General features: G+C 46.8%; 1 protein-coding gene across 5 annotated transcripts in view; it reads right to left on the bottom strand.

The window, feature by feature from the left end:
- Positions 1-11,885: 11,885 nt before the first annotated feature.
- Positions 11,886-24,548, bottom strand: part of PARG (poly(ADP-ribose) glycohydrolase) — a 2,316,516-nt gene continuing 2,303,853 nt past the window's right edge. For all 5 annotated transcript variants that reach the window (XM_069610798.1, XM_069610799.1, XM_069610802.1 and 2 more), the window contains one exon: positions 11,886-12,741. In XM_069610798.1, coding sequence (XP_069466899.1) covers positions 12,621-12,741 — 121 coding nt within the window. In that variant the 3' untranslated portion in view covers positions 11,886-12,620. The remainder of the gene's footprint in view (positions 12,742-24,548) is intronic.

The following is a 24,548-nucleotide window of genomic DNA, read 5'->3' as shown; positions in this document are numbered from 1 at the left end:
CACTGGCGAAGGGAGATGGGCAGCTCAGAGTAATCATCCGGAAATACTGGGAGTCAGTGGGGTTGGTCACCATGGGAGATATTTGGCAGGATGGGACCATCTTGGAGTTCGAAGAATTAGAGGCAGGGTCGGGATTGCACAGGGGTCAATATGTGACATATCACAGGATAGTGCAGGAGATCCGGAATAGGTGGCCCGAAACTACCCTGGCCGATGAACCGGACGCCACGGTGGAGATACTATATGACACATCGGAGGGCGGGCATGAGGTCTCTAGGTTGTATGAGATGTTGATGACGAAGGTTGGGAGCGATTTAGTGCACTTGAGACTGGAATGGGAAACGGAGATGGGGGCCCCGATGGCAGATGGGTTGTGGGAGCGAGCCCTGGGGTATCATAAAAAAGTATCGAGAAACGCCAGGTTTAAGCAAATACAGCTTTATGTAACGCACAGGGCATACATGACCCCCTTGAGAATATCCAAATTTCGGGATGTTGGACGCCAGGCGTGCCCCAAGTGTGACGAGGAGAATGCAGACATGATACACATGTTCTGGGCGTGCCCAGTAATTGCAGGCTATTGGGGTGAAGTGGCGCAGAAGCTGGCAGGAAAGGGTGTCACGCTCAAAGTAGATTCAGCCTGGGCCTGCTTACTGGGGGGATATCCCAGAGTGCGTAAACTTAGACCTGTCGAGAAATTGAAAGATTTGGCTTATGTGCTTGCTAAACGTAGGATTGCCATGGGATGGAAGGAGTGTCATAAGCCACGAATGGAGGTCTGGTGGAGGGATCTCCAAAAATGGGCGGAGGCCGAGACGGCTGTGTGGCGGGATACCAGTATTGCAGGGGAGGAGGAGGAAATGTGCTCCCTCGCGGCATGGAAATTGTTGATAGCTGAACTGTTTGGAACGGGGGCGGCTCCAATTGAATCTGAGAGCGATGACGCCCCCCCGTTCACAGCGGATACCGATGGCGAACACCATACAGGCTCATAGGGGGGAGGGATGGGGACTGCAGTGCTTTTTGTTGTTAAATGTGTTTATTTATGTTCAGTTGTATTGTCGTTTGGTTTATATATAAAATAAAAATATATTTAAAAAAAAAAATGTTTACACCTGTGATCGAACCTAATGCTTTTCTGCAATGAAGGGAGAACAGAGGCTGATTTATCTGAGATGTGTATTGACAGTAGGATCAAATCATTCCTAGACTGTAGCAGAGACTTTGCCTTTGAACTTTCAGAGTTGGAACAACAATACCTTCGGATCAGATAGTGGGTTCCACATTCTTTCATTAAAGAGGTGGGCACAAGTTCCCTTCCGCCCTTTGAGAAATTTTTCAATAATAGCACGTACCCTGGGGGTTTAATCGCAAGCATTTATAAGATACTACTGCCACACTCTGTAAAGGCACACTGGTCTTATATTGGGAAATGGCAGAGGGACTCAAACAGATCATAACTGGGCAACCCATACACTACTGAAGAATGATACAAACAACATGCATGCAGTACACATAATTACTTCACTGGTATATGACTGTGCAAAGATCAACACATATTTCTCAGAGATTCTCAAGAGAATGTTGGAGTAATAGTAGAGGGTTAAGATCCCTGTTACATATTTGGTAGAAACACCTTTGTCCCATTTTTGAAGGAAGTATTTAACAATATTGCGGGTGAGGGTTTGCCATGTGATCCATAGATGGCTCTGCCATAGCTACCAGTCAAAATAGCTAATTATACCAAAATAAAAGTGCTCACTACTATGATGCTAGGAATCAAGCCAGTGACAGGAGCTCATTAGAAAAAGGGCATATAAACCTATTGTGGTATAAACTCAGCCATTTGTTGGCATTGGAAAAACTGACCAGTGACACTAACAGGTACTCAAATACACAGCAGACTTGGAGTAAGCGCGTCTATTTAGCATATTTTCAGGCACATCATTGACTAGCAAGTCTGAGAGAGTCCGCGCAGGTGCGGACCACTGTCAGGCTCCTGCTCCCCGGGGCTGGGATACCCTCTGAGGTAGGAGTGTTCTTATCTTTGATTGCTTTGGCTATCCCGGTGCAGGGGGACACCATACCTCATGCACACACACACACTTCTGAAGCTGGAATCGGGTACACTGCGAGTGTCTGAGAGGGAAGGATTACTGGTGGGAAATGCTGTTGTGCATATCAAAATGTCCCTTTTAAACACCAGATCATTGGACAAACACGCCTTAGATGTAAGAGACTGAATAGTTGATCAGCAAATTGGCATTATGGGACTTACAGAGACCTGGCTGCTGGACTCAAGTGGACTCAATATTAACTAAGCCACCCCTATAAGGCTATACCTTCTTTGGGCAAACTAGAGAGGGTAGTAGGGGACAGGGGGGGTTGCCTCTTTAACCCGCTCGCACCTTAAGTTCTTTCAGGCTCATTACGTGCAAAGGGTGTGAAATGTTGTTAATTAAAATGATGCAGACACGGAATAAATGCCTAAATATCATTTTGATATATCGGCCCCCTCCCGAGACTCCCACATTTCTTGAGGAATTGGAAGATATTTTATCACTGTTACATAAGCCTAAATCCTATACCTCTACTGTGGTATTGGCGGATTTCAATAGGTGGCTCGGAAATTCACTAAATACAGAAGCCACCCTGCTGGCTGAATTGTTTACACTTAATAAATGTGTTAATAGCAGCAATGATCCAACACACACGTTAGGGTAGTTAGCCAAAATCTTCCTCTTAGTTCCCCGACTATCAAACCTTGTATAAGGTCTGACCACTTCTTTCGCACTTTCCAATTCGCATTGCTCCTCTTACAGTTTGGAAAAAAGAATCCCCCTCACACTGTCTAGTAGTAATTACAATAAAGTCCTGCATGGAGACTTGAAATCTTGTCTTTCACTACTCATGGAATCGACCTCCGATCATGATTCCCCCGACTATTTGGTCTCAGAATTTGAGAGATCCTTTACTGAACTGTTGAATCGCATAGCACCAGTGACATCTAAGACTGTCAAGGAGACGTCCAATGACCAGAAATGGTACTCTGCGGCTTTGTCGGATCATAAAAAAGAAAGGCAGAAAGAGTCGGGCTGAAAGACCAACCATGGACCAATAGGGAAAAATGTTGGAAAAGTTGCATCGAAGTGAAATTTTCGGCACCAATAAAACATACTTTTACAACCAAATTACCCAGGCAGGGAATGATTCAAATAAACTGTTTCAGATCCTTTGGGACCTTGCTAAAACCAAAGGTGATGCTGCATCAGTACAGCCCCACCAATCTAAATTGTAATGAAATTCAAAAGGCATTCACCCAAAAGATAGCTGCGGCCCAATCCCATATTATGGATAATTTAGGCAGAGAGGAAATGCGTTCACTGTTCCAATGGATAAAATGCTGTGTCAGCGAGATAAACCCATCTTTAGCTTTAACAGCATCTTGGAAGAAACTCTGGCTAATATCATGAGAAACATTAGACCTATTACCCGTAAGGGGTAAGCTCTCCCTTCCAGAATCATTCTCGTAAATATTTGCCTTTCAAATGCAAGATTTAGGGATGGTTGTGTCCTTGAGGCTCTGAAAAAAGTCTCTGTAACTCCCTTGTTGAAAAAATCAGGTTAAGACCAAAAGGTTTGCTCTAACTTTAGACCCATCTCCAATGCCACTTTCTTATTAAAAATGTTGGACAAGGTAGCCACCACCCAATTCCAAGTCTTCCTAGTAGCTTCCGGACATTACACCCGAGACAGTTGAGCTTTAGAGCGTGTTATGACACAGAAAGTGCCTTAATGAACATGCAAACAGAAATGCTGCAGATTATGGATAACGGCAAGGCGGGGCTGCGGATGCTGTTAGATCTGTCAGCAGCCTTTGACCATGACAAACTGTTATGTGGTCTAACAAAGGCTGCCAGCTACTCTACTAAGGCCATAGCTTGGATCGAATCCTTTTTGACTGGTCGAATGTGTAGGATTGTGTGGGGTAACGCCTGTTCATCCAACGAACTGTTGAAATGAGGCGTCCCTCAGGGTGCTTGTCTATCCCCCTCTCTTTTTAATGTTTACTGCAGACCACTCTGTGATCTTCTGGACAAGCTGGGTGTGCACTTTACTAATTACGCAGACGACACTCAGCTCGTCTTTCAGCTGGGCCGCAAGTATACAGAGGATGACGAGTGGACCAACAATGTCTATTTATTTTTAAATTTCTTTATTGGCATTTGGTATAGGCACAACAACAGTATGGCAGTGGATGTCAATTGCGGCATATTATAGTCGAATCGACATGTAGTCAGCCGATAAACTAAACAGTAAACAACATTAACCTAAAATGTTTAACAGTAACAATATAAGTCTCCTTGTGGTTGACAGATAGTCTGGTGTGGGAGAGCTGGCGGGGAGGAGGTGGCCGCAGCTGAAGGATTGGTTCTGGTCCTGGCGATTGTCCGTTTATGCGGCCCTGTGGAGGTCAGTTCAAACAGCGTGGGGTCAAATCGTTCAAGGGGGCTTTTCATCGTTGGAGGGGTGCAACAGAGCCAACGTCAGGGTCTTCCAGTCGTCTAGCGCCTGACTTGCTTCGTCTGGGGATTTAGCGATGCTATCTTCCCAGGCCGAGGTCTCCGCCTCGATCCAGCGTTCCAGTTCCCTGTGCCATGCTTGGAATCGCGGGCCGCCCGGCCTCTTCCATGCCATTGCAATGGTCCTTTTGACCAGGATACATGTTATGTCCATCAGCATTACTGTGTGCTTGATTTTGGCTAATCTGGGGTAGGTCCCCAGGCGGCACTCACTGGGAAACCATTCGTACCTGGTCATGCCTGCCCTCCTAAAGGTCTGCTCAACCTGGGCCCAGAGCTGCTGGGCCTTGGTGCATTCCCAAAAGATGTGCATAAGGTCCGATTTTTCCCTCTTGCACCACAGACAATTGTGTTGGGGTTCCTTGCTAAACTTCGCTATTCTATGCGGTGTCAGGTAGGAGTGGTACAAGACGTTCAGCTGGATCAGTCTAAATCTGGAGTTCCTGGATACCTCTTTAGGGAACGCTAGGGCTCTCTCCCATTCTCCATCAGTCATATCTCACCCCAGGTCCCTGTCCCATTTGAGTTTTGAGTCGGGGCTGCAGGGATTCGGCCTGTCTATTAGGTGGCTGTATATTTTGGACACCGGTCTCCCTCCCTCTCCCAAATTGTACAGTAAAGTAACGAAGGGGTTGGGCTCGGGTTCTTCAGGCCATGTGTCCCATTTGGTTTGCGCTAGCTTTTGGATCCTTTGATACCACAGGAACTGGCCGCTGGGTATATCTTCTTTGGACTGCAGTGAGGAGAAGTCACAAAAGGAGCCCTCGTTGTATAAGTCTCTGCATGTGTACAGCCCTTTTCTTTCCCAGTACCTGATGGTCGCCAGGTCGACGCTGTTCCGGTACAGATCCGAGAGGAGCGGTATGTCTGGAGTGTATGCATGCTTCAGGCGTAGGAGCAGCTTCGTTCTGTGCCACACCTGACTTCCCAGGGTAGCCAGCAAGGGTGCGTCTCTTGGGAGGTGTTGGGGTGCCCAGATTAGTTCCTTCAGCCCGATTGGAGCGATTGAGTGCTGCAGTAATGTGGTTCCCGAAGTGACTTCGTCAGCCAGCCACTTGGCTATGAAGCTGAGTTGGGCTGCCAGGTAATATTTCTCCAGATCAGGAAGTTGAATGCCACCCTGTTTGTGCGGGAGAGACAGCGCAGCTAACGCCATCTTGTGCCTGCCTTTGCCCAATAGGAAGTCCTTTAGTATCGTCTCGAGCAGACGGAAGAAGGGGGCTTTGATGTGGTAGTACACATTCTGGAATCCGTAAAGGAACCTGGGGAGAACAATCATTTTGATGATGGACGCTCTTCCCATCATTGACAGCGGGAGCCTTGACCAGAACCCTATTGATTTGCGTAGAGGGGGCAGCGCCGCCAGGTTGTTATGCTCGTGCATGAGTTCGGGCGTGTGTAGTATGTTGACTCTGAGGTATCGAAATGTGGACAACTGCCATTGCACATCCAGTGAGGGTAGGTCATCTATGTGTTTGCCTTTGAGGCCAGCCAATCGGAAGAGGCAGGATTTATGCCTACTGAATCTTATTCCTGACACATTGGCGAAGTTGCTGAGTACCTCCAACATGGTCGCAACTTTCAGGTGCAGGTCTTTTACGTAGAGGAGGACATCATCCGCATACAGGGAGATTATGTGGGCTACTCCGTCCACTCGAATACCAGCGTCAAAGAATTGCTTCCTAAAATAGATGGCAATGGGTTCGAGCCCAGTATGTAAAGCATGGGGGAAAGTGGGCATCCTTGCCTGGTGCCCTCTGTATATCCCATGCAGCCGAAACGAGTCGTCCAGATTTGACTCGTGCCTTCGGTTTGGTGTAGAGTATTTTGACCCATATAATGAATTTCTCCCCAAAGCCGAACTCCTAAAGGACCGCTAATAGCCATTCTCAGAAGATGGAATAAAATGTCTTGATGGCGTCCAAGGATAGCAGGGTGTAGGATCTTAAATCTCGAATAGCCTGGGACACGACATGTTGGAGCCTGCGAAGGTTGGCAGTGGTGTTGCGGCCTGGTACAAATCCATTTTGGTCTGGGTGCACTATTTCTCCTATTACCCTGGAAAGTCGGTTAGCTAGGATCGTGGTCAGTATTTTGACGTCGTAATTGAGCAGTGCGAGTGGGCGGTAGGAGTCACAGACCTCCGCTGGTTTGTTGGGCTTCAGCATCGGGATCACTAGCGTTTCGCACATACTCCCCGGCAAGATCCCTAGTTCGTACGCCTCCTGGAAGACCTTGTGCAGTAGTGGGGTTAAATTTGGTTCATAGGTCTTATAGAATTCGGAAGGCAGTCCATCACTACCCAGAGCCTTGCACGTGGCCAAAGACTTGATTTCTTCGGATATGTCTTCCATAGTTATGTCCGTATCCAAGGCTTCTTTATGCACGGATGCCAACCTGGGCAGCCCTATTTCTTCTGGTGTGTTCGAGTTCTCGTCTGGGGGTACTTGGGAGTCGTGGGAATACAACTGGGCATAGAATTGTTTGAAGGTGTCATTGATACCCTGTTGTGTTTGATGCAGCGTGCCATCTCTGCCTTTTAGGGCTGTGGTTAAGTGCTTGGGGTGTTCTTTTTTGCACAGACAAGCTAGAAGTCTGCTGGGTTTGTCTGCTTCAGTATGTGCCTTCTTGGTTCTGGTGGCGTATTCGAAATTGGGTAGTCTGTCCCAAGCCTTCTTGCATTCGGTTCTAGTTAGTTTGAGTTTATCTTCCACCCACTGGGTGCCCTGGGTGCCAGATTCCAGCTGTTCAATTTCTCTTTCCCATTGTTCTAGCTCAGTTCGTAGAGGTTTCCTGATGCCTCCGGCCTTTGCTATAATTTCTCCTCGCATGACTACCTTTAGGGCATCCCATAGCGTGCTTAGATGATCCACACTGCCCATGTTCTCTGCTATGTAATGCTCCAGGGAATTTCTCAGATCTTCCCTGAATGCTGGGTCTTTCAATGCTTCCGTGGGCATTCTCCACGTGGGTATTGGGGGTCTGGGTCCTGTGATGCCCCACTCTACCATTAGTGGTGAGTGGTCGGAGATAGTCCGACCCAGATATCGTGCCGTTTCAAAGAGGGGCAGGTTTTCTCTGCCGGTAAAGACATAGTCGATCCTGATATGGAGACTGTGCAGAGCTGAGTAAAAGGAGTAGCCCCAATCGTTTGGGTGTAACTCTCGCTAGATGTCTACCAGGTCGAGGCCGTTCAGCATGGTATTCAGGGCAGTGGCGGGTGCTGGCGGCCCGCTGGCGAAAGGTGTGGATCTGGTTGTTCTGAGTCGCTGGCACAATTGAAATCCCCCCCCCCCCAAGATGAAGAATCCTTGCCTATATTGCGTGATCTTGGCGTACATCAGGTTTAAATGTGCTGGTATGTTGTTGTTGGGGAGGTATGAGTTCACAATGCATATTTCAGTGTTCTCAATATGCCCCCACAATATCACGTACCTTCCCTATGGATCCGATTCAGCCTTGGTTAGTTGGAAGGGGATTTGGGGGCTGATCCATGTGAACACCCCTCTGGCGTATTTGGAGTATGTGGCGCCAAACCCCTGTCCGCCCCAGTGAGTTCGAAGCGTTTCGGTAGTTTCCTTGGTTAGGTGGGTTTCCTGTAGCAGGGCCAGGCCAATCTTCTTCCTCTGCAGGTAGGATTTAATCCTATTACGGCGAACATAGGTACCAAGACCCCTTACGTTCCAGGTTACAACCTTAATGCGTGTGGCCATATTAGTTTGGGGAATAGTTCAAGTGTTCGCTCCCTACTGTCCCTCTTCTTCCACATAGCAATCTGGGAGCTCGGGCGTCTCCCTGCTTGGTTGCCTAGTGCCGGTTCACCGCTCACGCTCGCCCGCATCCTTACTGGAAAAGTTGCTTTAGTTCTTGGAGACATGGTAACTGTTTCAACTTTCACTTTGGTAAGTGAGTGAACAACATAAAACAACTGTAAACTACCCCCAGCAGTTGCCCTAGGGGAGCAACGCTCGGGGGCTTCCGCATCTCATTGGCCTATCGAGGTCATTTGATGCGGATGTGGTGCTGGCAACAGGTCGGCACCGGCTTCGGTGGGGTGGGTTGTAGCAGTGCCCATGTGTGGTCGCCTGAGCTCCCGTCCGTGGTAGTGTACTTTATCATCTTGACGGAAGAACAACTTTTAGGCGCAATGTTCTGGTGTTGAAGCTTTCATTTTGATTTGCAGGGTCCGTGATTCTTGTTTAGCCCTTCGGCCTCTTAGGTGCATTCAACGCCTTTGGCGTGATTGTTGTGATCCAGCCACATGTTGGCTGCCGCCGGGGTTTCCATAAAGACCACTCTTTCCCTTTGTAGAGTATCTTGAGGCGTGAGGGGTACACTAGCATGTATTTGAGGTTGAGTTTACGTAATCTAGCTTTGATCTGTATGAATGAGTTTCTAGCCCGTTGTACATTGGGGGTATAATCAGGATACATGACGATCGTGGAGTCATTTAATTTGATATCTCTCTCTCTATCTCTCTTTAGGATCTTCGCGATCATTGGGCGTGGGTGGGATCCTGGTGGGGGCCTTTTTTGTAGAGATCGATGGGCTCTCTCGACTGAGAAACCCTGAGTGAGCTTGCCGGGCCCGATTTCCTGCAGTATCATGGTTTCCATGTCTTCTGTTGGGTTGGTTCCCTACATGTCCTCCGGAATTCCCAGTATGCGTATATTATTACGACGAGCACTCCCCACCGCCTCCTCCGATCTTGCCTCTAGTCTTGCAACCTGCCTCTCTAGCTCATATACCTTAGTTTTCAAGTCAGAGGCGGTTTCTGTGGTATCTTGTAAATTCGCTTCCACTTTGCTCACCCTTTCTGTGAGGTTGTGGGCATCTTGGCGCATGAGCTGCATGTCAGCTTTGACTTCGCCTATTTTAGTATCAATAAATGTCTTGAGTGCCGCAATCGCCTGCAGTACCTGTGTGTCTTTGGGGTCGTCCTCAGGTGGGGGGTGGCTCAGTCTGCGTAGCGGTCTCGTGTTGGAGTTGCTGTTTGGGTCTTGTCGCCGAAAAAGAGTCCATTATCGTCGCCGGTTTTGTTTCGTGAGGAGGACATCTTGTGTTGTATTGCGTGGATTATTCCAATGGGTTCTGGTGCAGCACGTTGCTTTGCAAGGTGGCCCTTGGCGTTTTGCAATGTGTCCCTTCTCTCTCACTCCAGTGCTGGTCCGCCGCCCTGGCATCAGGCCTTGTGTTAATTGGATGCCTGTGTCTTGTGGCCTCCAGCACCCAGTGCTATCCGGGCTTACAGACTTCTGGGGGTTCCCCTCTCACCTCAGGCACATCTCTTTGCTGAGTCTTTTAGCTACCTCTTTGTGTACTGAGGTATCAGGCCTTCGTCATGCCCCGTGCTGCCCGGGCCAGCCGCTGCATTCCAGGGTCCCCTGTGGCCAAATATGTGGGGCCCGTCGATTGGAGAACTTCACCCGGGAGTGCTTGTTATGCTTTTGTTCAAAGCACTTCTAGTGCGCCTGCAACGCGCCCCCAGTCCGTCACTGCCATTATCCCCATGCGCATTCGGGCACCAGCGCCCGATTCCCGCTGTATGTGTGCCCTGGAAGGCATTTCTGTTATCACGCGCGTATTGCGCGGTCCTTTGTTGTTCGCCCGTTCTTCAGCTGCCCGGAGGCTATCAAGCCGCACGGGTGCAGCAGGGGGAGGCTGCAGTGTCGTTCCTCAACCGAGTGTGCTCCCTCCGTCTTCTCTGGCCTCCTCCCCTGATGCGGCAGCCCAGGCGGGGTCGCAGCAGCACTGCCATTCCTCCTCCTCTAACGTGGCCAGCCGGGTGGGGTCACAGCAGGCCCGGTGCGTGGCATCACCGTCGTTCCTCCTCCTCGGCGGGCTGCTGCGCACTCATCACTCCTACAGTGCTTTCTCCCTGCGCCCTGATGCCTGCAGGCTCCAGCGCATTATAAGTAAACAAATCAAATCAAAATCAAACAAATTGTACTCTCTCTGGCAACCATTATTAGCATACCTAGTGGAGGAACACAAAGATAGATACTTTGCACATTGCATCTCAGAGAGCCTAATTTATTCAACCTAAAGGTTTGAAGTGACCTGTGGGTGGGCGTAGAGAAGAATGGGCTGCAAGGAAATTATGAAAAACAAACTAAAAACTGCTGGACAGAAGCACAGGTTCCATGTCTGAAGGTAGCACACAAAGAGTTGCACTGCAGATTGCAGGACAAAAGGTTGCAATCCTGCGGGTGCAACCTTTTGTGCACGGCCCATCTCCCCTTGCTTGTCGGCCCCCCCCCCAAACCCTAGGCAGTTACACGACACCCTCTGCACCCCTCAACCCACTGCCGCACCCTCCTAGACTTACCTGCTGCGGGGCTCTGGCCTCCAGCAACCTGCTTCCTAGGTTCCTTCTGTGCTCTGCAAAGGGTGTAACCGGAAGCCCGGGGCACAGCATGGTGTGCTTTTGTTTGTGAACCGGGCTTCCGGGTTCACGCTCTACCAACTGTGAGCAGAAGCACAAAGGTACATTTTCTAATTACTTGATGCTAAGAATTTTATTATACATGGGTATCTGCAGAATTCAGAACATTATTCAAATGTAATAGTGTTGGGGAAGTGCTGAACAATACCTCTGAGAATCCAGCATTTTCTGTAGCAGCACTCCCAAATGGTTGCTTCATACAAGTCTGCAGAACATACATGAAATGATTTTCCACTCATGTTTAATGGTTTTAAAACCAAATATAAAGAACATAATTTCAAAATTAGAAGATATTCGTCTATACATTTTAAGAGAGTAAAAATAAAATGAGAGATTGAAAGGGGAGCCAAGATGGGGATAAAGACTGGTAACCATTACGGAGGCAGAACAGGCACCTTCGCCAATCAGCTGGAGATGTTACGGATGAGACAATACAAACTGGAGAGATTTATTGGAAGATATTAAGCAAACTGGAGAGGTACAGTCGAAAGATATTATGCAAACTGGAGAGTTTTAGTTGAAAGAAGGGCAACTTTTTCCTATTAATGGAATTTTTGTTTTTTACAGCTATCGAATGATTCTGCCTTCCGAAAAGCAATGCCTAGTTGTAGCCATTATCATGTCTGGTTGGAGACGGAGACAATTTATACAACTGTGCCAATGTAAAACAATATGTGGAATCTACATTCACATGCATTTCGTTCCCGTGCAGATCCAGTACATTTACTGTTACAGTTCTCTGTGTGGTGACGGAGCATAACTATATATTGCTGAGCAGGTCAGACTTCTGAGAAGACAAAAATGAGTTAGGCTAGAGCCCTAATTCCAGATATTAAAAATACTGACCACGTGTGCACTTTGTTTTAAGCATTTTCATCCAGCTAATGATTTTATTACACTTGGAGAACAGAGTTTTATATTCAAAGTGGGAATCCTGTGAGAAAAATTATTTCTCATATTTTATATTATGATTAGTAAATACAAAACAGTGTGCTACGCTCCCTAAGCATGACACCACAAACAACAAATGGATCAGCCATCATGCTCTGTAACACCATTTGGCATCACATACATTGATACATTTAACCAGTTTGAGATATATCTAATTTTAGACATGGTATATTCTGCAATATATTTAAGTTGGCCCTGCACACAGACAGAATCTCACAAGAGACAAGGAAATACACTTCCTAAGGAACACTGTAAAGCAAGTTTTCACCGCGCATCCGAAAGATTCAATGATTGTTTATTATTGGACATCCGATTGCATGTGGATGCATGAACAGCAGAACATTTCTTACTGATATGATTGATGCACCACAAGAAATTCAAAGAAAATTAAATTAACCAAAATAAATCTCTCTTAAGACAAATTGATTTTAAAACATACAAAAAGTAAACCTCCTCTTTCTGAAAGGTTGGCCTTGATATAGTAAAAAGGACTAAAAATGCATTATATACACTTATATTAAGATACACTAGTCCATATATTACATCCAGAAAGATAATCTTTTGAGAAATGGAAGGCAACAGAAAAGTAGATGCATTCCATCTACTCCCCAGTGGAAAAGTCTTGTTCTTCATCGGTAGATTCAGAATCTGAGGCCAGGGATTTTTCCAGGAAGGTATACAGCTTCAAGTCTGGATGTTTTGGGCCAAGTCTGCGTTTGCATTCTTTCTTGTGATATTGCAGTAACAACTTGTAAACATCCCCTTGAGAAGAGAAAAACAAAACATTACAATAAGTGGAAACAGAAAACAATTATTTCAATAATGGGGAATGATTCTGTATGCAAAATACATGTTAAGCGTTACAGTCACAACTCAGGAGAAACCCCAGCTGCCCGTGTGTTATTTCCCACAACATGGGAAAAAGGTAAAAAATATAATGGTACATACAAAATATGACAAATATCCAATCTTCACAATGGGAGTCAATTTTCCCACTTAATCTATTACAATCTCTGTCCCAATTGAAAAGGTTTTATTCAATATATTTATTTTAATGGTTTTACATATAGTAAACTAGCCATCAGAGAAATGTACCAGTGTGTGGTTCTTAGAACAATTGGGTGGAGGTGCAAATCTCTGTAAGCAACACATTGTTAAGGCAGCCAGAACAAGATGTTTGGTGAAGTATACAGGCTATAACTTGTATAGACTGCCAACATCTTAAGATGAATACTTGAAACAAAAGTCTACAAAGGGGGGGACTATCACCTGGACACAGAACTATTTTGTAAAAAGTCTGGGCTACTCTCAAAGTTAATACGCAGAGGGCCTTTAGTCTTTTCAGGATTATGCCATGATTGACTTTACTGCATGCTACCGTGTCCCAGTGGATAAGTAAGTAGGCACCACTCTGACCAGGGCGCCCAATTCTAAATCTGATTCAAGCCTCAGGAACACTATTACTGGTAACTAACATTTATGTTATGTGATTGTGGCCTCGGCACAAAGGTTCATTCAGTTGTACTTGGGAAAAAGGAAAATAAATGTTTTGGCACTGCCTGATCGAATTGTGAGTTGGCAGAGGTTTGCATATCTATGCAATCATGCTTTTTGAAAGTGTGTACTGAACACAATGTTGCAGGCTTTACACATTAGAACCATAGGTATCATAGCTTGTCTAGTCGGTATATTTTTTGTGGGAGAAGGCATGGCATTCTTGGATGCATTGTTCTATCCATCTTGCAACACTCTTTTTACTTGTAATGCATCCCTCTTGATGAACTGAAAAAGCATTGAAGAACGGTCTTGGTGGTCTGATAACGTGTGCTATGCCCGCAAATAACATTACTCCGCTGTGTACATTAGCGTTTGTAAACTCTTCTCTACCTTTTTTAAGTGAACTCTTAAAAAGCACATTTCAATTGACTTATTGACGTGATATTTAGGTATGCAATCGGGTGAGAATTCTCTAAGTGTTCAAAAGACTGCTTTGTTTTTGTGTATTGCCATAAAGGGTTATTCTCCTGAAAAATACCTGTAGCTCACTTCTTCGCAGACTGAGGTACCAAGAAGGCACTTGAAGGGACAGTTCCAGGTGTTTTCTGTTGACCCGTTCTCTGAAGGCTCTGGTCACGGGTACTTTCCAAAATATAATCTTGGGTTGTGATGTGGTATTTGCAAGTACTTGATCTTCTAGTGAATTGTTTACTAGTCTAATAACAAGGGGATTTAGCAAGCATCTGACAACAGACTCAGTTTGTTTTATTGCATTGATTGCTTATCTTTTACACCAAATCACATCTCTCTTCCATTTATCGAAGCAGGAATGTTTGGTGCTTAGTTTACCTGCCTTGTTAGATGCTCACATGTCTTTGAGGTACATGCAATTGTTCAAGCTCTATGTCTTCAAGTGTCAAGCCACCAAATTCATGATTTTTGAGTTTGGATGTTTGATTTGACATTGCGGCTGTCACAGCAAGTTTATCATTGACAGAAGTTTGAGGAGTAGCTATATTGCAGTTTCATAAATGCAGACTTCTATTATAATACTATAATATATAATTCCAGACTTCTATTGCCATGCCTGTGTGAGGAGTACACATATCAAGTTTGCATCTTGCAGTTCTAGCAACATTCTGTTGATTACTGGTGTTGGGGGAGAAGCGTAGGCAAACACCCCTCTCTATGTCATCCATCAGGCATTGCATAAGGACCACATTTCCTGGAACATAAAGTCAAAGCTTTGGCATGTTACACTTGCACTGTTACAAATACGTTTATGTGGTATTACTCATTTGCTAAATATGCATTTGGGTTTATCTATGTCTAGTTCCTACTAATGATCTGTAGATGTGATGGCTGTGTGTGTTTCTTAGACAGGTGTTTGCCCCATCATGTGTTGGACGACTATAGACCCACCCCCCAACATATGCACGCATCTCAAATGAGCCCTGCAATTAAGGAGAGACTGTGGGAGCGGTACAAAGTTAAAAGATCTTTTTATAAAAATATTTTACAAAAAAGATTGATTTAGAAAAACTGCTATGTGACCGCACAGAGCAGCCTTTCTAAATCGAACTGTCATGCCCTGCAACGCACACTAGTGCGCGCAGGGCTGACAGTCACAGCGAGACAGTGAGGACGAGCTGCCAGAGTGTCAGGTGAGTGTTTGTGCTGTGTGTGCGCAAGTAAGAAAACAGGAAATGAACATGTATGTGTGTTTGAGTGTGTGTGCAATGGGGGTGTGGGGGAGCGGGGCTGCAAGGAGCGAAGAGGTGGTTGGTGGGTGAAACTTGGAAGCGGATAGCGTGTTCATCCAGAAACACTGCCACTTTAAGGGAGCATGCAAAAGGAGAATTGGCGGAGCACTGGGGCGGAGTTCGGCGAAGAGTTCAGTCGCTCGTCAGTCGGCCAGCAAAGAGCCGGGGGAAGCCGCAAGATGGAGGAAGGCAGAACCTTGAGAAGTACAAAACGAAGGTGCCCAACAACCCACCAACATGGTCCGATACTACAACCAGCGGGTAATCGCAATTCACAATATGACTCTGTTAACACATGTTTTCCTTTGAACGTTTGTTTAGGAGAACGGTCTTACTCGCAAAATGGAAGAATGCCGGATCTTCTAGCCTTTCCGGCCCTGGCTAATCAATCCAGGTTGTCATCAGCCTTTTTGTTCAACTCGAGGCTGTCTCCCTCCCTTGAAACCTTAACAAACTCTAGCCCTATGTCCGAGCGTCTTCTCTCCCCTGTGTACGCTTCTGCCTCTCCAGCAACTCTGAGTGTGGCAGTAGCCACCTCAAAACAACAACTGGAAGAGGTGGCTACGCATAATGGACACTCTGGGCAGCCTACTCCAAGGCAGAGTGTGGGTGGGGTCGGAACACAGGATGTTGGAACTGCCAAAGAGGATGGCCTGGGAGCGAGCAAGAAGCACCTCTGCTAGCGGAGTCTGACATCTGCTCCCAGGCATAGGTCTCAACTAACTTGATGTGCCCCTTCGACAACGCCCCCCCTTCCTCAAGCTCAAGCACCTCTCTTTGACCAACTTCTCCCCCTTCAAGAACAAGTAATTGCGCAAGTACACAATGCTGAGTGCAGGATTATATATTTATCCCCATGAACCCCTCTGTTATTTGGACAGAACTGTAGTCACCCAGGACCAGAAATTCCTTGCAGCAAAGAGGCAGACAAACCCTGGGCCCGGTCATCAAGGGGTGAGGCTAACTTAAAGCACCTTGTGGGATCAGAGGGGCAGGAGGGAGAAAGCCTTGTCCTCACTCAGGGGGCGAAGGGCCTCTGTACTGGAGGCACCGTTGGGTAGTATCAACATGATGGAGAATGCACCGATAGCTCCTACCCAACTCAACCACAATGTACGGACAGAATGTGAACCAGCCAAAAGGGAAACCAACAAATGTTTTTATTTCTCAGCAAAATCAAACAAAAGGAATTGTACCTTGGACAGCGTCGGAGAAATGTCGGACGCTGAAATCCCAGAGGGCGATGGAGAGAGGCATATAACCAGCCCAAGGCCAACGCCTGAAACCTCCAAGTATGTTAAGGAACTCACCGCCAGGGGCAAGGCCCCAGCACCTGCAAGCTATCGTAGTTTATCAAGGCATGATGAAAACCTGAGTAATCACTTTCAAAGAACGTCACCAAGCGGTCCAAACTACAACCCTGTAGATCTGAGGGCAGGAAGGCCCTAATTGATGAAATCGATGCCGAAATCCAACATGATGCTCGATCAAATCGAGAATCCTATAACCATCAGGAATCCTTCAATTGGTTCGTTGGTTATGCACGGGGGCCCCAGCATGGTCAGCGGATAATCCTCAAGGTGAGAGAGAGAGAACTTGAGTAAATAAGTTGAAACGACAGAGCCATTTGAGTCACTGGCAGAACAAACAAGGCCCATAACAGCGTTCATTGACTTGCCGGTGGCAGCCCTGCAAACTGCGGGAAGCAACCGTTCGCTCCATCTTTCTCAGGACCAGTCATCTAGCTCAGAATCTTCCACCAAGTCCTTAACCTGCCATAAAGGTTGCACCAGTGACCGACCACGCTCAATGAAACAGGCAGTTCTGGCATCAAAGCCTGATCTCCTAACTATTATGTCATCGATAACAATAGCTCTGGCTCCGTTTACCAAACTATACAAAGCGCTCAATGACACCCTTAAGGATCAAGCAACTATGATGGCCATGGTTCATTCTAAACTATTGTTTATAGAGTGCTTCATATCAACATCGGAAATTACATCAGACAAAATCGCCATTAAGCAGACACAATGTGGACATGTCGGTTATGCAAGGGATGGTGAAGGCGACCACCCGAAATCAGCAAGCACAGACAAGCCTGGAATTATACCCTCCTTGTGCCGTAGAACTCGCAGAAGAGGCTCACATGGCCACAGTGAGCTTGGATAGGAATGTTCACGTAAGGAAAGAGGTCCTGGAGGATGCAACGGCGCTCAGGGCTGAGTGGGCCTAGTGCAACCTGGATGATATAGAAACCCAGGAGGAGCCTGCTTTAGCAAAAACAGCAGACACCACAAACAATGAATACCTGATTTTCTGCAATAAACAAAAGCCGAAGACAAGTAAAGAAACAACATGGTTAATACAACAGATGCAAAAATGCAGCTGCAACACCAAACTTAAGGATTCCCAGAAACGTTCAATAAATGCCCCAGTCACTATGACAAGTGAACACAGGAATGAGGTTAGAGATATTTCCACTGGTGGGAGTTACAGACCACGCCCATTGTTGATTGTTGATGGACGAGATGGTGCTGCAAGAGTGCACAGCTTTGACCCTGACATAAGTGCCTTGGAGGAGCTGAGGAATCTCTTAGTATAGCCAATAGAAGAGTCAATCCCATTTGGAACCCCCCACCAACAACGCTATAACAGAGCGGACTCTGACCGCAGGCCTCAGCCCTAAACCTGAAGAAAATAAAAACTGGGTGGACACTGTCTCTCCAAAATTTCTAACATTAGTAGAAAAAAGATTGAGATCAATCAATAGACTCCAAGCTAAGGAAGGGAAGGAGAGATCAGTGTATCTGTCTACTATTGATTTGGATCCAACGGCTCAATGCCCGGACCCCAGTGTAGACGCCCCAGAATGTAGCCACATTCTGGAGTACCCCACGCAGAAATTCCTCACACTAGAGGACAGAAGATTTAGAATAAAGAACAGCACCCACACAGTGGGGAAAGCGGTAAGACTCAACCAGCTACCCATTCATTATACAAATTCACTTGTACAACGCACAAGCTCGGTTGAGAGAGATTACGTATATAGTAAACATTCGAGGAACTGTGTGGATACATCAGAATTCGAAAACCCATAACAGGGCCTAAGCATGGCTGAAAATCTCAGGGCACCAATAACAACAAAAAACTACTCTGCTCATCCCACCTACGAGGCCACCAGTGGGGGTAGCCATGCATTGGAGGGGTCACACCGCACATCGGGCCCCTCTGGCAGACACGGAACCGGAGGGAGCCTGAGCAACCGCTAAGTGAAATTGGAAAGATTGGTGGATACTGAGGACGAGCTAATTCTGAACGGGAAGAGTGTAATGGACCTTCTACAGTGCATCCCGAACCTAGGCCAGATGACAGCTAATGATTTAAAGATCATAGAATTTGTGGATGAGATGCCTAAAGATGAACAAGTTACTTACCAACTGTAACGTTCTTTCGATTGGATGTTCCTCCCACATATTCCTCATCTTTAGATATGTTGTCCCCCAGAAAATTTCACCAGAGGGTGCTGTGTTCGGGCCCCGGAGTCATAGTCCCTCAAGGGCCGCCGTCGAGCGTCTACGTCATCCGCTGTATAAAGGGCTCGAGCAGCGCCCGTTACCTCAGTTCTGTTTTTTTTTACGGTGTTCACGGTCGCATCAGCTGATCAGGCTTTAGGTCCTCAGGCTCTTAAGGAAGTTCGAGTGCAACTGGCGTAAACTGTACGGAGGGGTAGGTTGGGAGGGTCGATGAGGAATACGTTGGAGGAACATCCAACTGAAAGACCATTACAGTTGGTAAGTAACTTGTTCTTCGAATGGATTGTGTCCTCCCATCTGGATAGAGTTTGTTTAGACACTCCAAGGCCCAATTTGTGTCCAGTATAACCAACAAATAGTTGGTCACATATTCTAAGATTTGCCAATCTGGAAATGTAGAAACTGAGAGCCCTTTTTGGGTCCAGTCTATGCAACCTTTTCTCTTCCTTACTAGTGTGAGGAGGAGGATAAAAAGAAGGTAAGCTAATTTTCTGTGAAGATGGAAATCAGAGATTATTTTAGGCGAGAAAGATAGTTGGACTTTTAGAATACCTTTGTCTGTATGGAAAATGGTGTGAGGAGGCTTACAAGAAAGTGCCTGCAACTCACTAACCCTGTGGGCTGATGTTAGAGCCACCAACAGAATTGTTTTAAGAGTGAGAAGTCTTAATGTGCAAGGATGTAAAGGTTCGAAAGGGGCACACATGAGAAATTTTAAGACTATATTCAAATCCCAGTCGTGCACCTGAAAAGGTGTCGTGGGGGTTGAGGGGGTACACATTTGTTAGCCCTTTCAAGAATTTAATTACTAAGGGCATTTTCCAATAGAACACCTCTTAAAGATAGATAGCACTGCCAGATATCCTTTTATAGTGCCAATTTGGAGACCCACATTGGCCAAGTGTAATAGGAAAGAAAGTACTGTTGGAGTATTACAAAGAAATGGATCCACATTCTTATCCCTGCAACAGTTACCATAATTGTTCCAACGACACCAGTACAGGGATTTTGTTGCTGGCCTTCTGTCTGAAAGCAAAATCTCCATTACGCCATCCGGGAGGTCCCAATCCTTATATCACAGCCTCTCAGAAACCATGCGTGAAGACTGAGTGTCTTGACCTCTGGATGGAGAACCCGACCTTCCTCTTGCGAGAGAAATTCCTCTCTTTGTGGAAGACGTATTGGAGGGGAGATGGACATGTCCAGAAGGTCCGGGTACCACGTCCTCTTGGCCCAATCTGGGGCAATGAGGATCATGGTTTTCCTGAACTTTCTCAACCTCCTGATTACCTGAGGAATCACAGGGACTGGAGGAAATGCGTAGGGGAGTGGAAATACCCAGTCCACCATGAACGCGTCTCCTAGAGCTCCTCTTGGAGGAAATTCCCTTGAGCAGCACAGTTCGCACTTCCAGTTGCCCACCTGTCGCAAACAGATCCACTTGAGGGGTTCCCCAAAGGGCGAAGATTTCTTGAAAGACTTCCTGAGCTAGCTCCCATTAGTGGGAGACACTGCTCTGCCCGCTCAGAGTGTCTGCCGCTGTGTTCAGCTCTCCGGCTAGGTGAACTGCCGATAGAGAGATTCCTTCTTGCATTGCCCAGAACCAGAGCTGCATTGCCTCTCTGCACAGTGGGAGTGATCCTATGCCTCCTCTTTTGTTGAGGTAGTACATGGCCACTGAGTTGTCCGTCATTATCAGGACATTCTTTCCCTGTCCAGAGGGCAGAAAGGCCTTCAGCGCTAGTCTGATTGCCCTCAGCTCGAAAAGGTTGATGTGTAGTTTGGACTCCGATGGAGACCAACGACCGATGATTGTCAGATCATTGGTGTGGGCTCCCCACCCCGTGAATGAGGCATCTGTCACTACCGTTATCTCTGGCCATGATTGCCAAAAAAGGTTCCCCCTTGAGGATATTTTCCTTGCAAGCCCACCATAGGACATCTTGAGCCACTTTGGCCGGGACTTGCAGAAGATCTGACATCTCCCCTGAAAATCGAGACCATTGAGTCCTGAGGGCCCATTGAAGGGATCTAATCCTCAATCTAGCCTCTGCCACCAGAAAAATGCAGGATGCCATGAGGCCTAGCAACCTTAGAAAGTCAAATGCCAGTAGATGTTGGACATTTTGAAACTTTGTTACCATCTGCAGAATGTGGTGAGCTCTCGGCTCGGGAGGCAAGGCTTTCTCTCAGGAAGTATCCATGACTGCTCCAATGAATTAGAGTCTTTGGCTTGGAATCATTTGTGACTTCTTGCAATTGAGGGAGAAGCCCAGTCTGTGTAAGAAGTGGCAGGTCAAGGCCAGATGTTTCTGGGCTCGTTCACGTGAACTTGCCCTGATTAGCCAATCGTCCAGATAAGGGTAGACGTGAATCCCCCTTCTCCGGATACTCGCTGCCACCACCGCCATCAGTTTGGTGAAAACCCTCGGGGCGGAGGTCAGCCCAAAGGGTCGAACCCGAAACTGATAATGAGAACCACCAATTGCGAACCTCAGGTACTTTCTGTGCTTGAGATGGTTTGGCACATTAAAGTAAGCATCCTGAAGGTCCAAGGAAACCAGCCAATCCTGAAGCTGAATATCCTGAAGGATCTGAGAAAGGGTCACCATCTTGAACGTGTCTTTCCTGAGGAATTTGTCAAATTTCTTAAGTCCAAGATGGTTCTCAATCCTCTGTCCTTTTTGGGGATGAGAAAAGAAGGGAGTACCAACCCTTGTTCCTTTTCACTACAGGTACATGTTCTATTGCACCTTTCTCTAGCAGGGTTAAAATCTCCTGCACAAGGAGCGGGCCTGGAATTTTTACAGAGTTGGCTCCCGGTGGATGATTTTGAGGTCTTTGATGAAAAGGAAGGCAGTAACCATGGGTCACTATCTCTAGTGCCCAGGCATCTGACGTAATGCCCCGCCATTCGTCCAGATACCGAGTGATTCTGCCTCCCACCGGGGTCTTGTGGGTGAAGACCTCAAAGTGGCTTTGCAGCAGCTGCAGCAGTGGCTGAGGAGGTAGTAGCCGCTGCTGTGGCTGATCTAGCACCCCTTTTCCACCACAAAAGGGTTTTCTCTGTTGGCCTCTTTGACAGGCCTGCCCCCTCCCTTTTCCAAAAGGGGAGTAGAAACGAATGGGGCGACTCTTCCAGGAAGATGACCCTGCGTAAGAGTTTTGTTGAGGCTGTCTTATAGCGGCGCTAAGTGATTTTGCTGCCGCATTTGAGGTCTGCAGCTTCTCCAAGCTCTCGCCCGCCTTGCTGCCAAACAACCTCAAGCAGTCAAAGGGAATATTAAGTAATCTAGACTGCACATCAGGTGCAAAGCCAGATTTCCCTAGCCATGCAAACCTGCGTAGGACCGTGCTAGATGCCATGGACCTGCTTACACTATCAGCACTGTCCAGTCCTGACTGAAGGCATTCCTCCATAGCCTCTTTACCATCTTTTACTATAGCCAGGAAACCATCCCGTTCCTCACCTTCCGGGATGCGATCAGCCGCTGATGTCATGCAGTCCCACAGGGTATATGTAAATCTCGCTAAAGTACAAGTTACATTAGTCGATTTAAGGGCCATGCTGCCCGAAGAAAAAACTTTCCGGGACCACGCATCAACTTTTTTATCATCCCTGTCTGGTGGTATTGAGGGGTGAGCTGATTGCCTAGTGGAGGTTGCAGCTTGAACCACTAGACTTTTCAGGGGAGGGATGTTTAGATAGATATTCCAGATCTGATAAAGATGGCCTGTTTTTTGGTACAAATTTCTTGTTTACTGCTGAAATAGAATCAGGAGTATTCCAATTTACCATCACCTTCTTCTGAAGTGCTTTATGGAATGGAAGAACAGGATCTTTTAGAGGACCTTCACTCATGATGCCCGTCATGTCATCCTGGCCGAAATTTGTGGAAGCTTCCTTCCAACCCACAAAATCAATGACCCTTCCCATGAGATTTCTATAACTAGGATCAGCATGATCTGTAGGGTCTGGTCTCTCAAATTCCACTTCAGGTGAAGTGTCTAGGCCACTGGCATTTTGGAGACAGTCATCTCTTGGAATTCGGGTCCACTAGCTCTTCAGGGATCTCTCTGGCTCCAGACCTAACTCTAGCTGAAGTGACATCCTCTTCAGAGGAGTGTTCTTCAAAAATGGATGACATGGATCTGAAAAATTCCTGTCTGGATTGAGGATGCAATGCTTTTTCAGGTAAAGAGGGTCGTATCGATTTAGGCATGGGCAACGGCATCGACTTGGGTATCGGGATGAAAGAATGCCTCGATAAAGGCATCGAAGGCTTCGATAAAGAAGACGCTGGCTTCGACGTTTTCGAAGGAGGCTTTGAAACTGTTGAAGAAGGCTTCGATACAGTCAAAGGTGTCGATACCATTTTCATCAGCGGTTTCGACGCAGCAGTCGTCGACTGTGTCGAGTTGAGTATCGACTTCGATTCCGCTATCACCGATTTATGCACCTGAGGTTTTGTCTTAGTAAGAGGCGTTGGGGAACTTTCCCATGATGACGCTCTCAACTCTTTTTCGGCTCTCGCGTGTTTAGACTTTGCTTTCCCTCTGTCACTTTTAGAGTGGGTAGAGGCATGATCTCCACGTGGCATCTTTCTCGAATATTTTAAGCATTAAAGCCCTAAAGGCCTCACATTTTTCAGGGGAATCGTGCTTGGATGGATAAGCCACTCTCCTCTCAGAGGAGGAAGAGGAGCAAGAAGACATGTGACATCGCTTTTTTGACTTCTTAGTCGAGGACGAGGAGGATTTCCTCGAGCGACTCTTCGATCTCTACCTCCTCGACCCATGTGGAATTTTTCAACTAGATTCATCTGAATCTTTTTGTCTTTTAGAAGACTTGTACGTTTCCTCCCCCACCGCCAACATACCTCTTTTCCCTAAGAGCCTTATTGGACATGGCCTGGCAGGAACCGCACTCGTCAACCTGATGGTCTGGGCTGAGAAACCAGAGGCAATTCCGGTTATTGACATTTTGCTACCACACTTCTGACATTTTTCTAAACTTGTCTTGGGTGTGGTGGGAGTAGATGACGAAAGCATCCTCGAGAAAAAACATGATGCGCCGTTCGTGACACTAAGCAATTGCTCGGAAAAACGGAACTGAGGTAACGGGTGCTGCTCAAGCACTTTATACAGCGGATGACGTTGACGCCGGCCCTCGAGGGACTACGACTCTGTGACCTCAAACACAGCGCCCTCTGGTGAAAACATTTTTCCGAAGCAGCAGAGCTGGGAGACAACATATCTAAAGATGAGGAATAAGTGGGAGGACACAAGCCATTCGAAAGCGTATATCTGCACACAACCTCTTCGGTCATGAAGGGGATGTTGTTGGGTGCAGCAGAAAGTTTACTGATGTTGGGTTTTGATCTCAAAGCAGTAACAGGTACCGAATCTAATCGCACTCTGGACCCAGAAGGGCAGCCGTCAAGAAGTAACAAGCACCCTCAACCCAAGCCCGATGGAGATTTAAAGGTAGAAGAACACAGAGAAAGAGCCCTGAGTAGAGCGCCTAAAAAAGTCACCCTGAAAAGCAAAATGGCCCTGAACCAAGTACATAAATGTTCAAGAAATCAAATCCTCAATATCACAGTGAGGGCCTACAACAGGAACGGCTGGAGCTGAGAGATCAAGAGGGTCCCGAGCCCTAGTCTCGGACCTTGGAGGAGTTCTCTTGGGCATGGCTATCAGGAACGTTGGCTGAATCAAAGAGATCCAAGCTATGAGAAAAGACCGGCCCGACCAACTAAGGATGGCCTCGTGG

This window comes from Ambystoma mexicanum, chromosome 8 (genome assembly GCF_040938575.1).
Source record: "Ambystoma mexicanum isolate Mex_15411 chromosome 8, UKY_AmexF1_1, whole genome shotgun sequence".
NCBI lineage: Eukaryota > Metazoa > Chordata > Amphibia > Caudata > Ambystomatidae > Ambystoma > Ambystoma mexicanum.
Note: the sequence above shows the minus strand (reverse complement) of the source record. Positions and strands in the feature narration are given on the sequence as shown.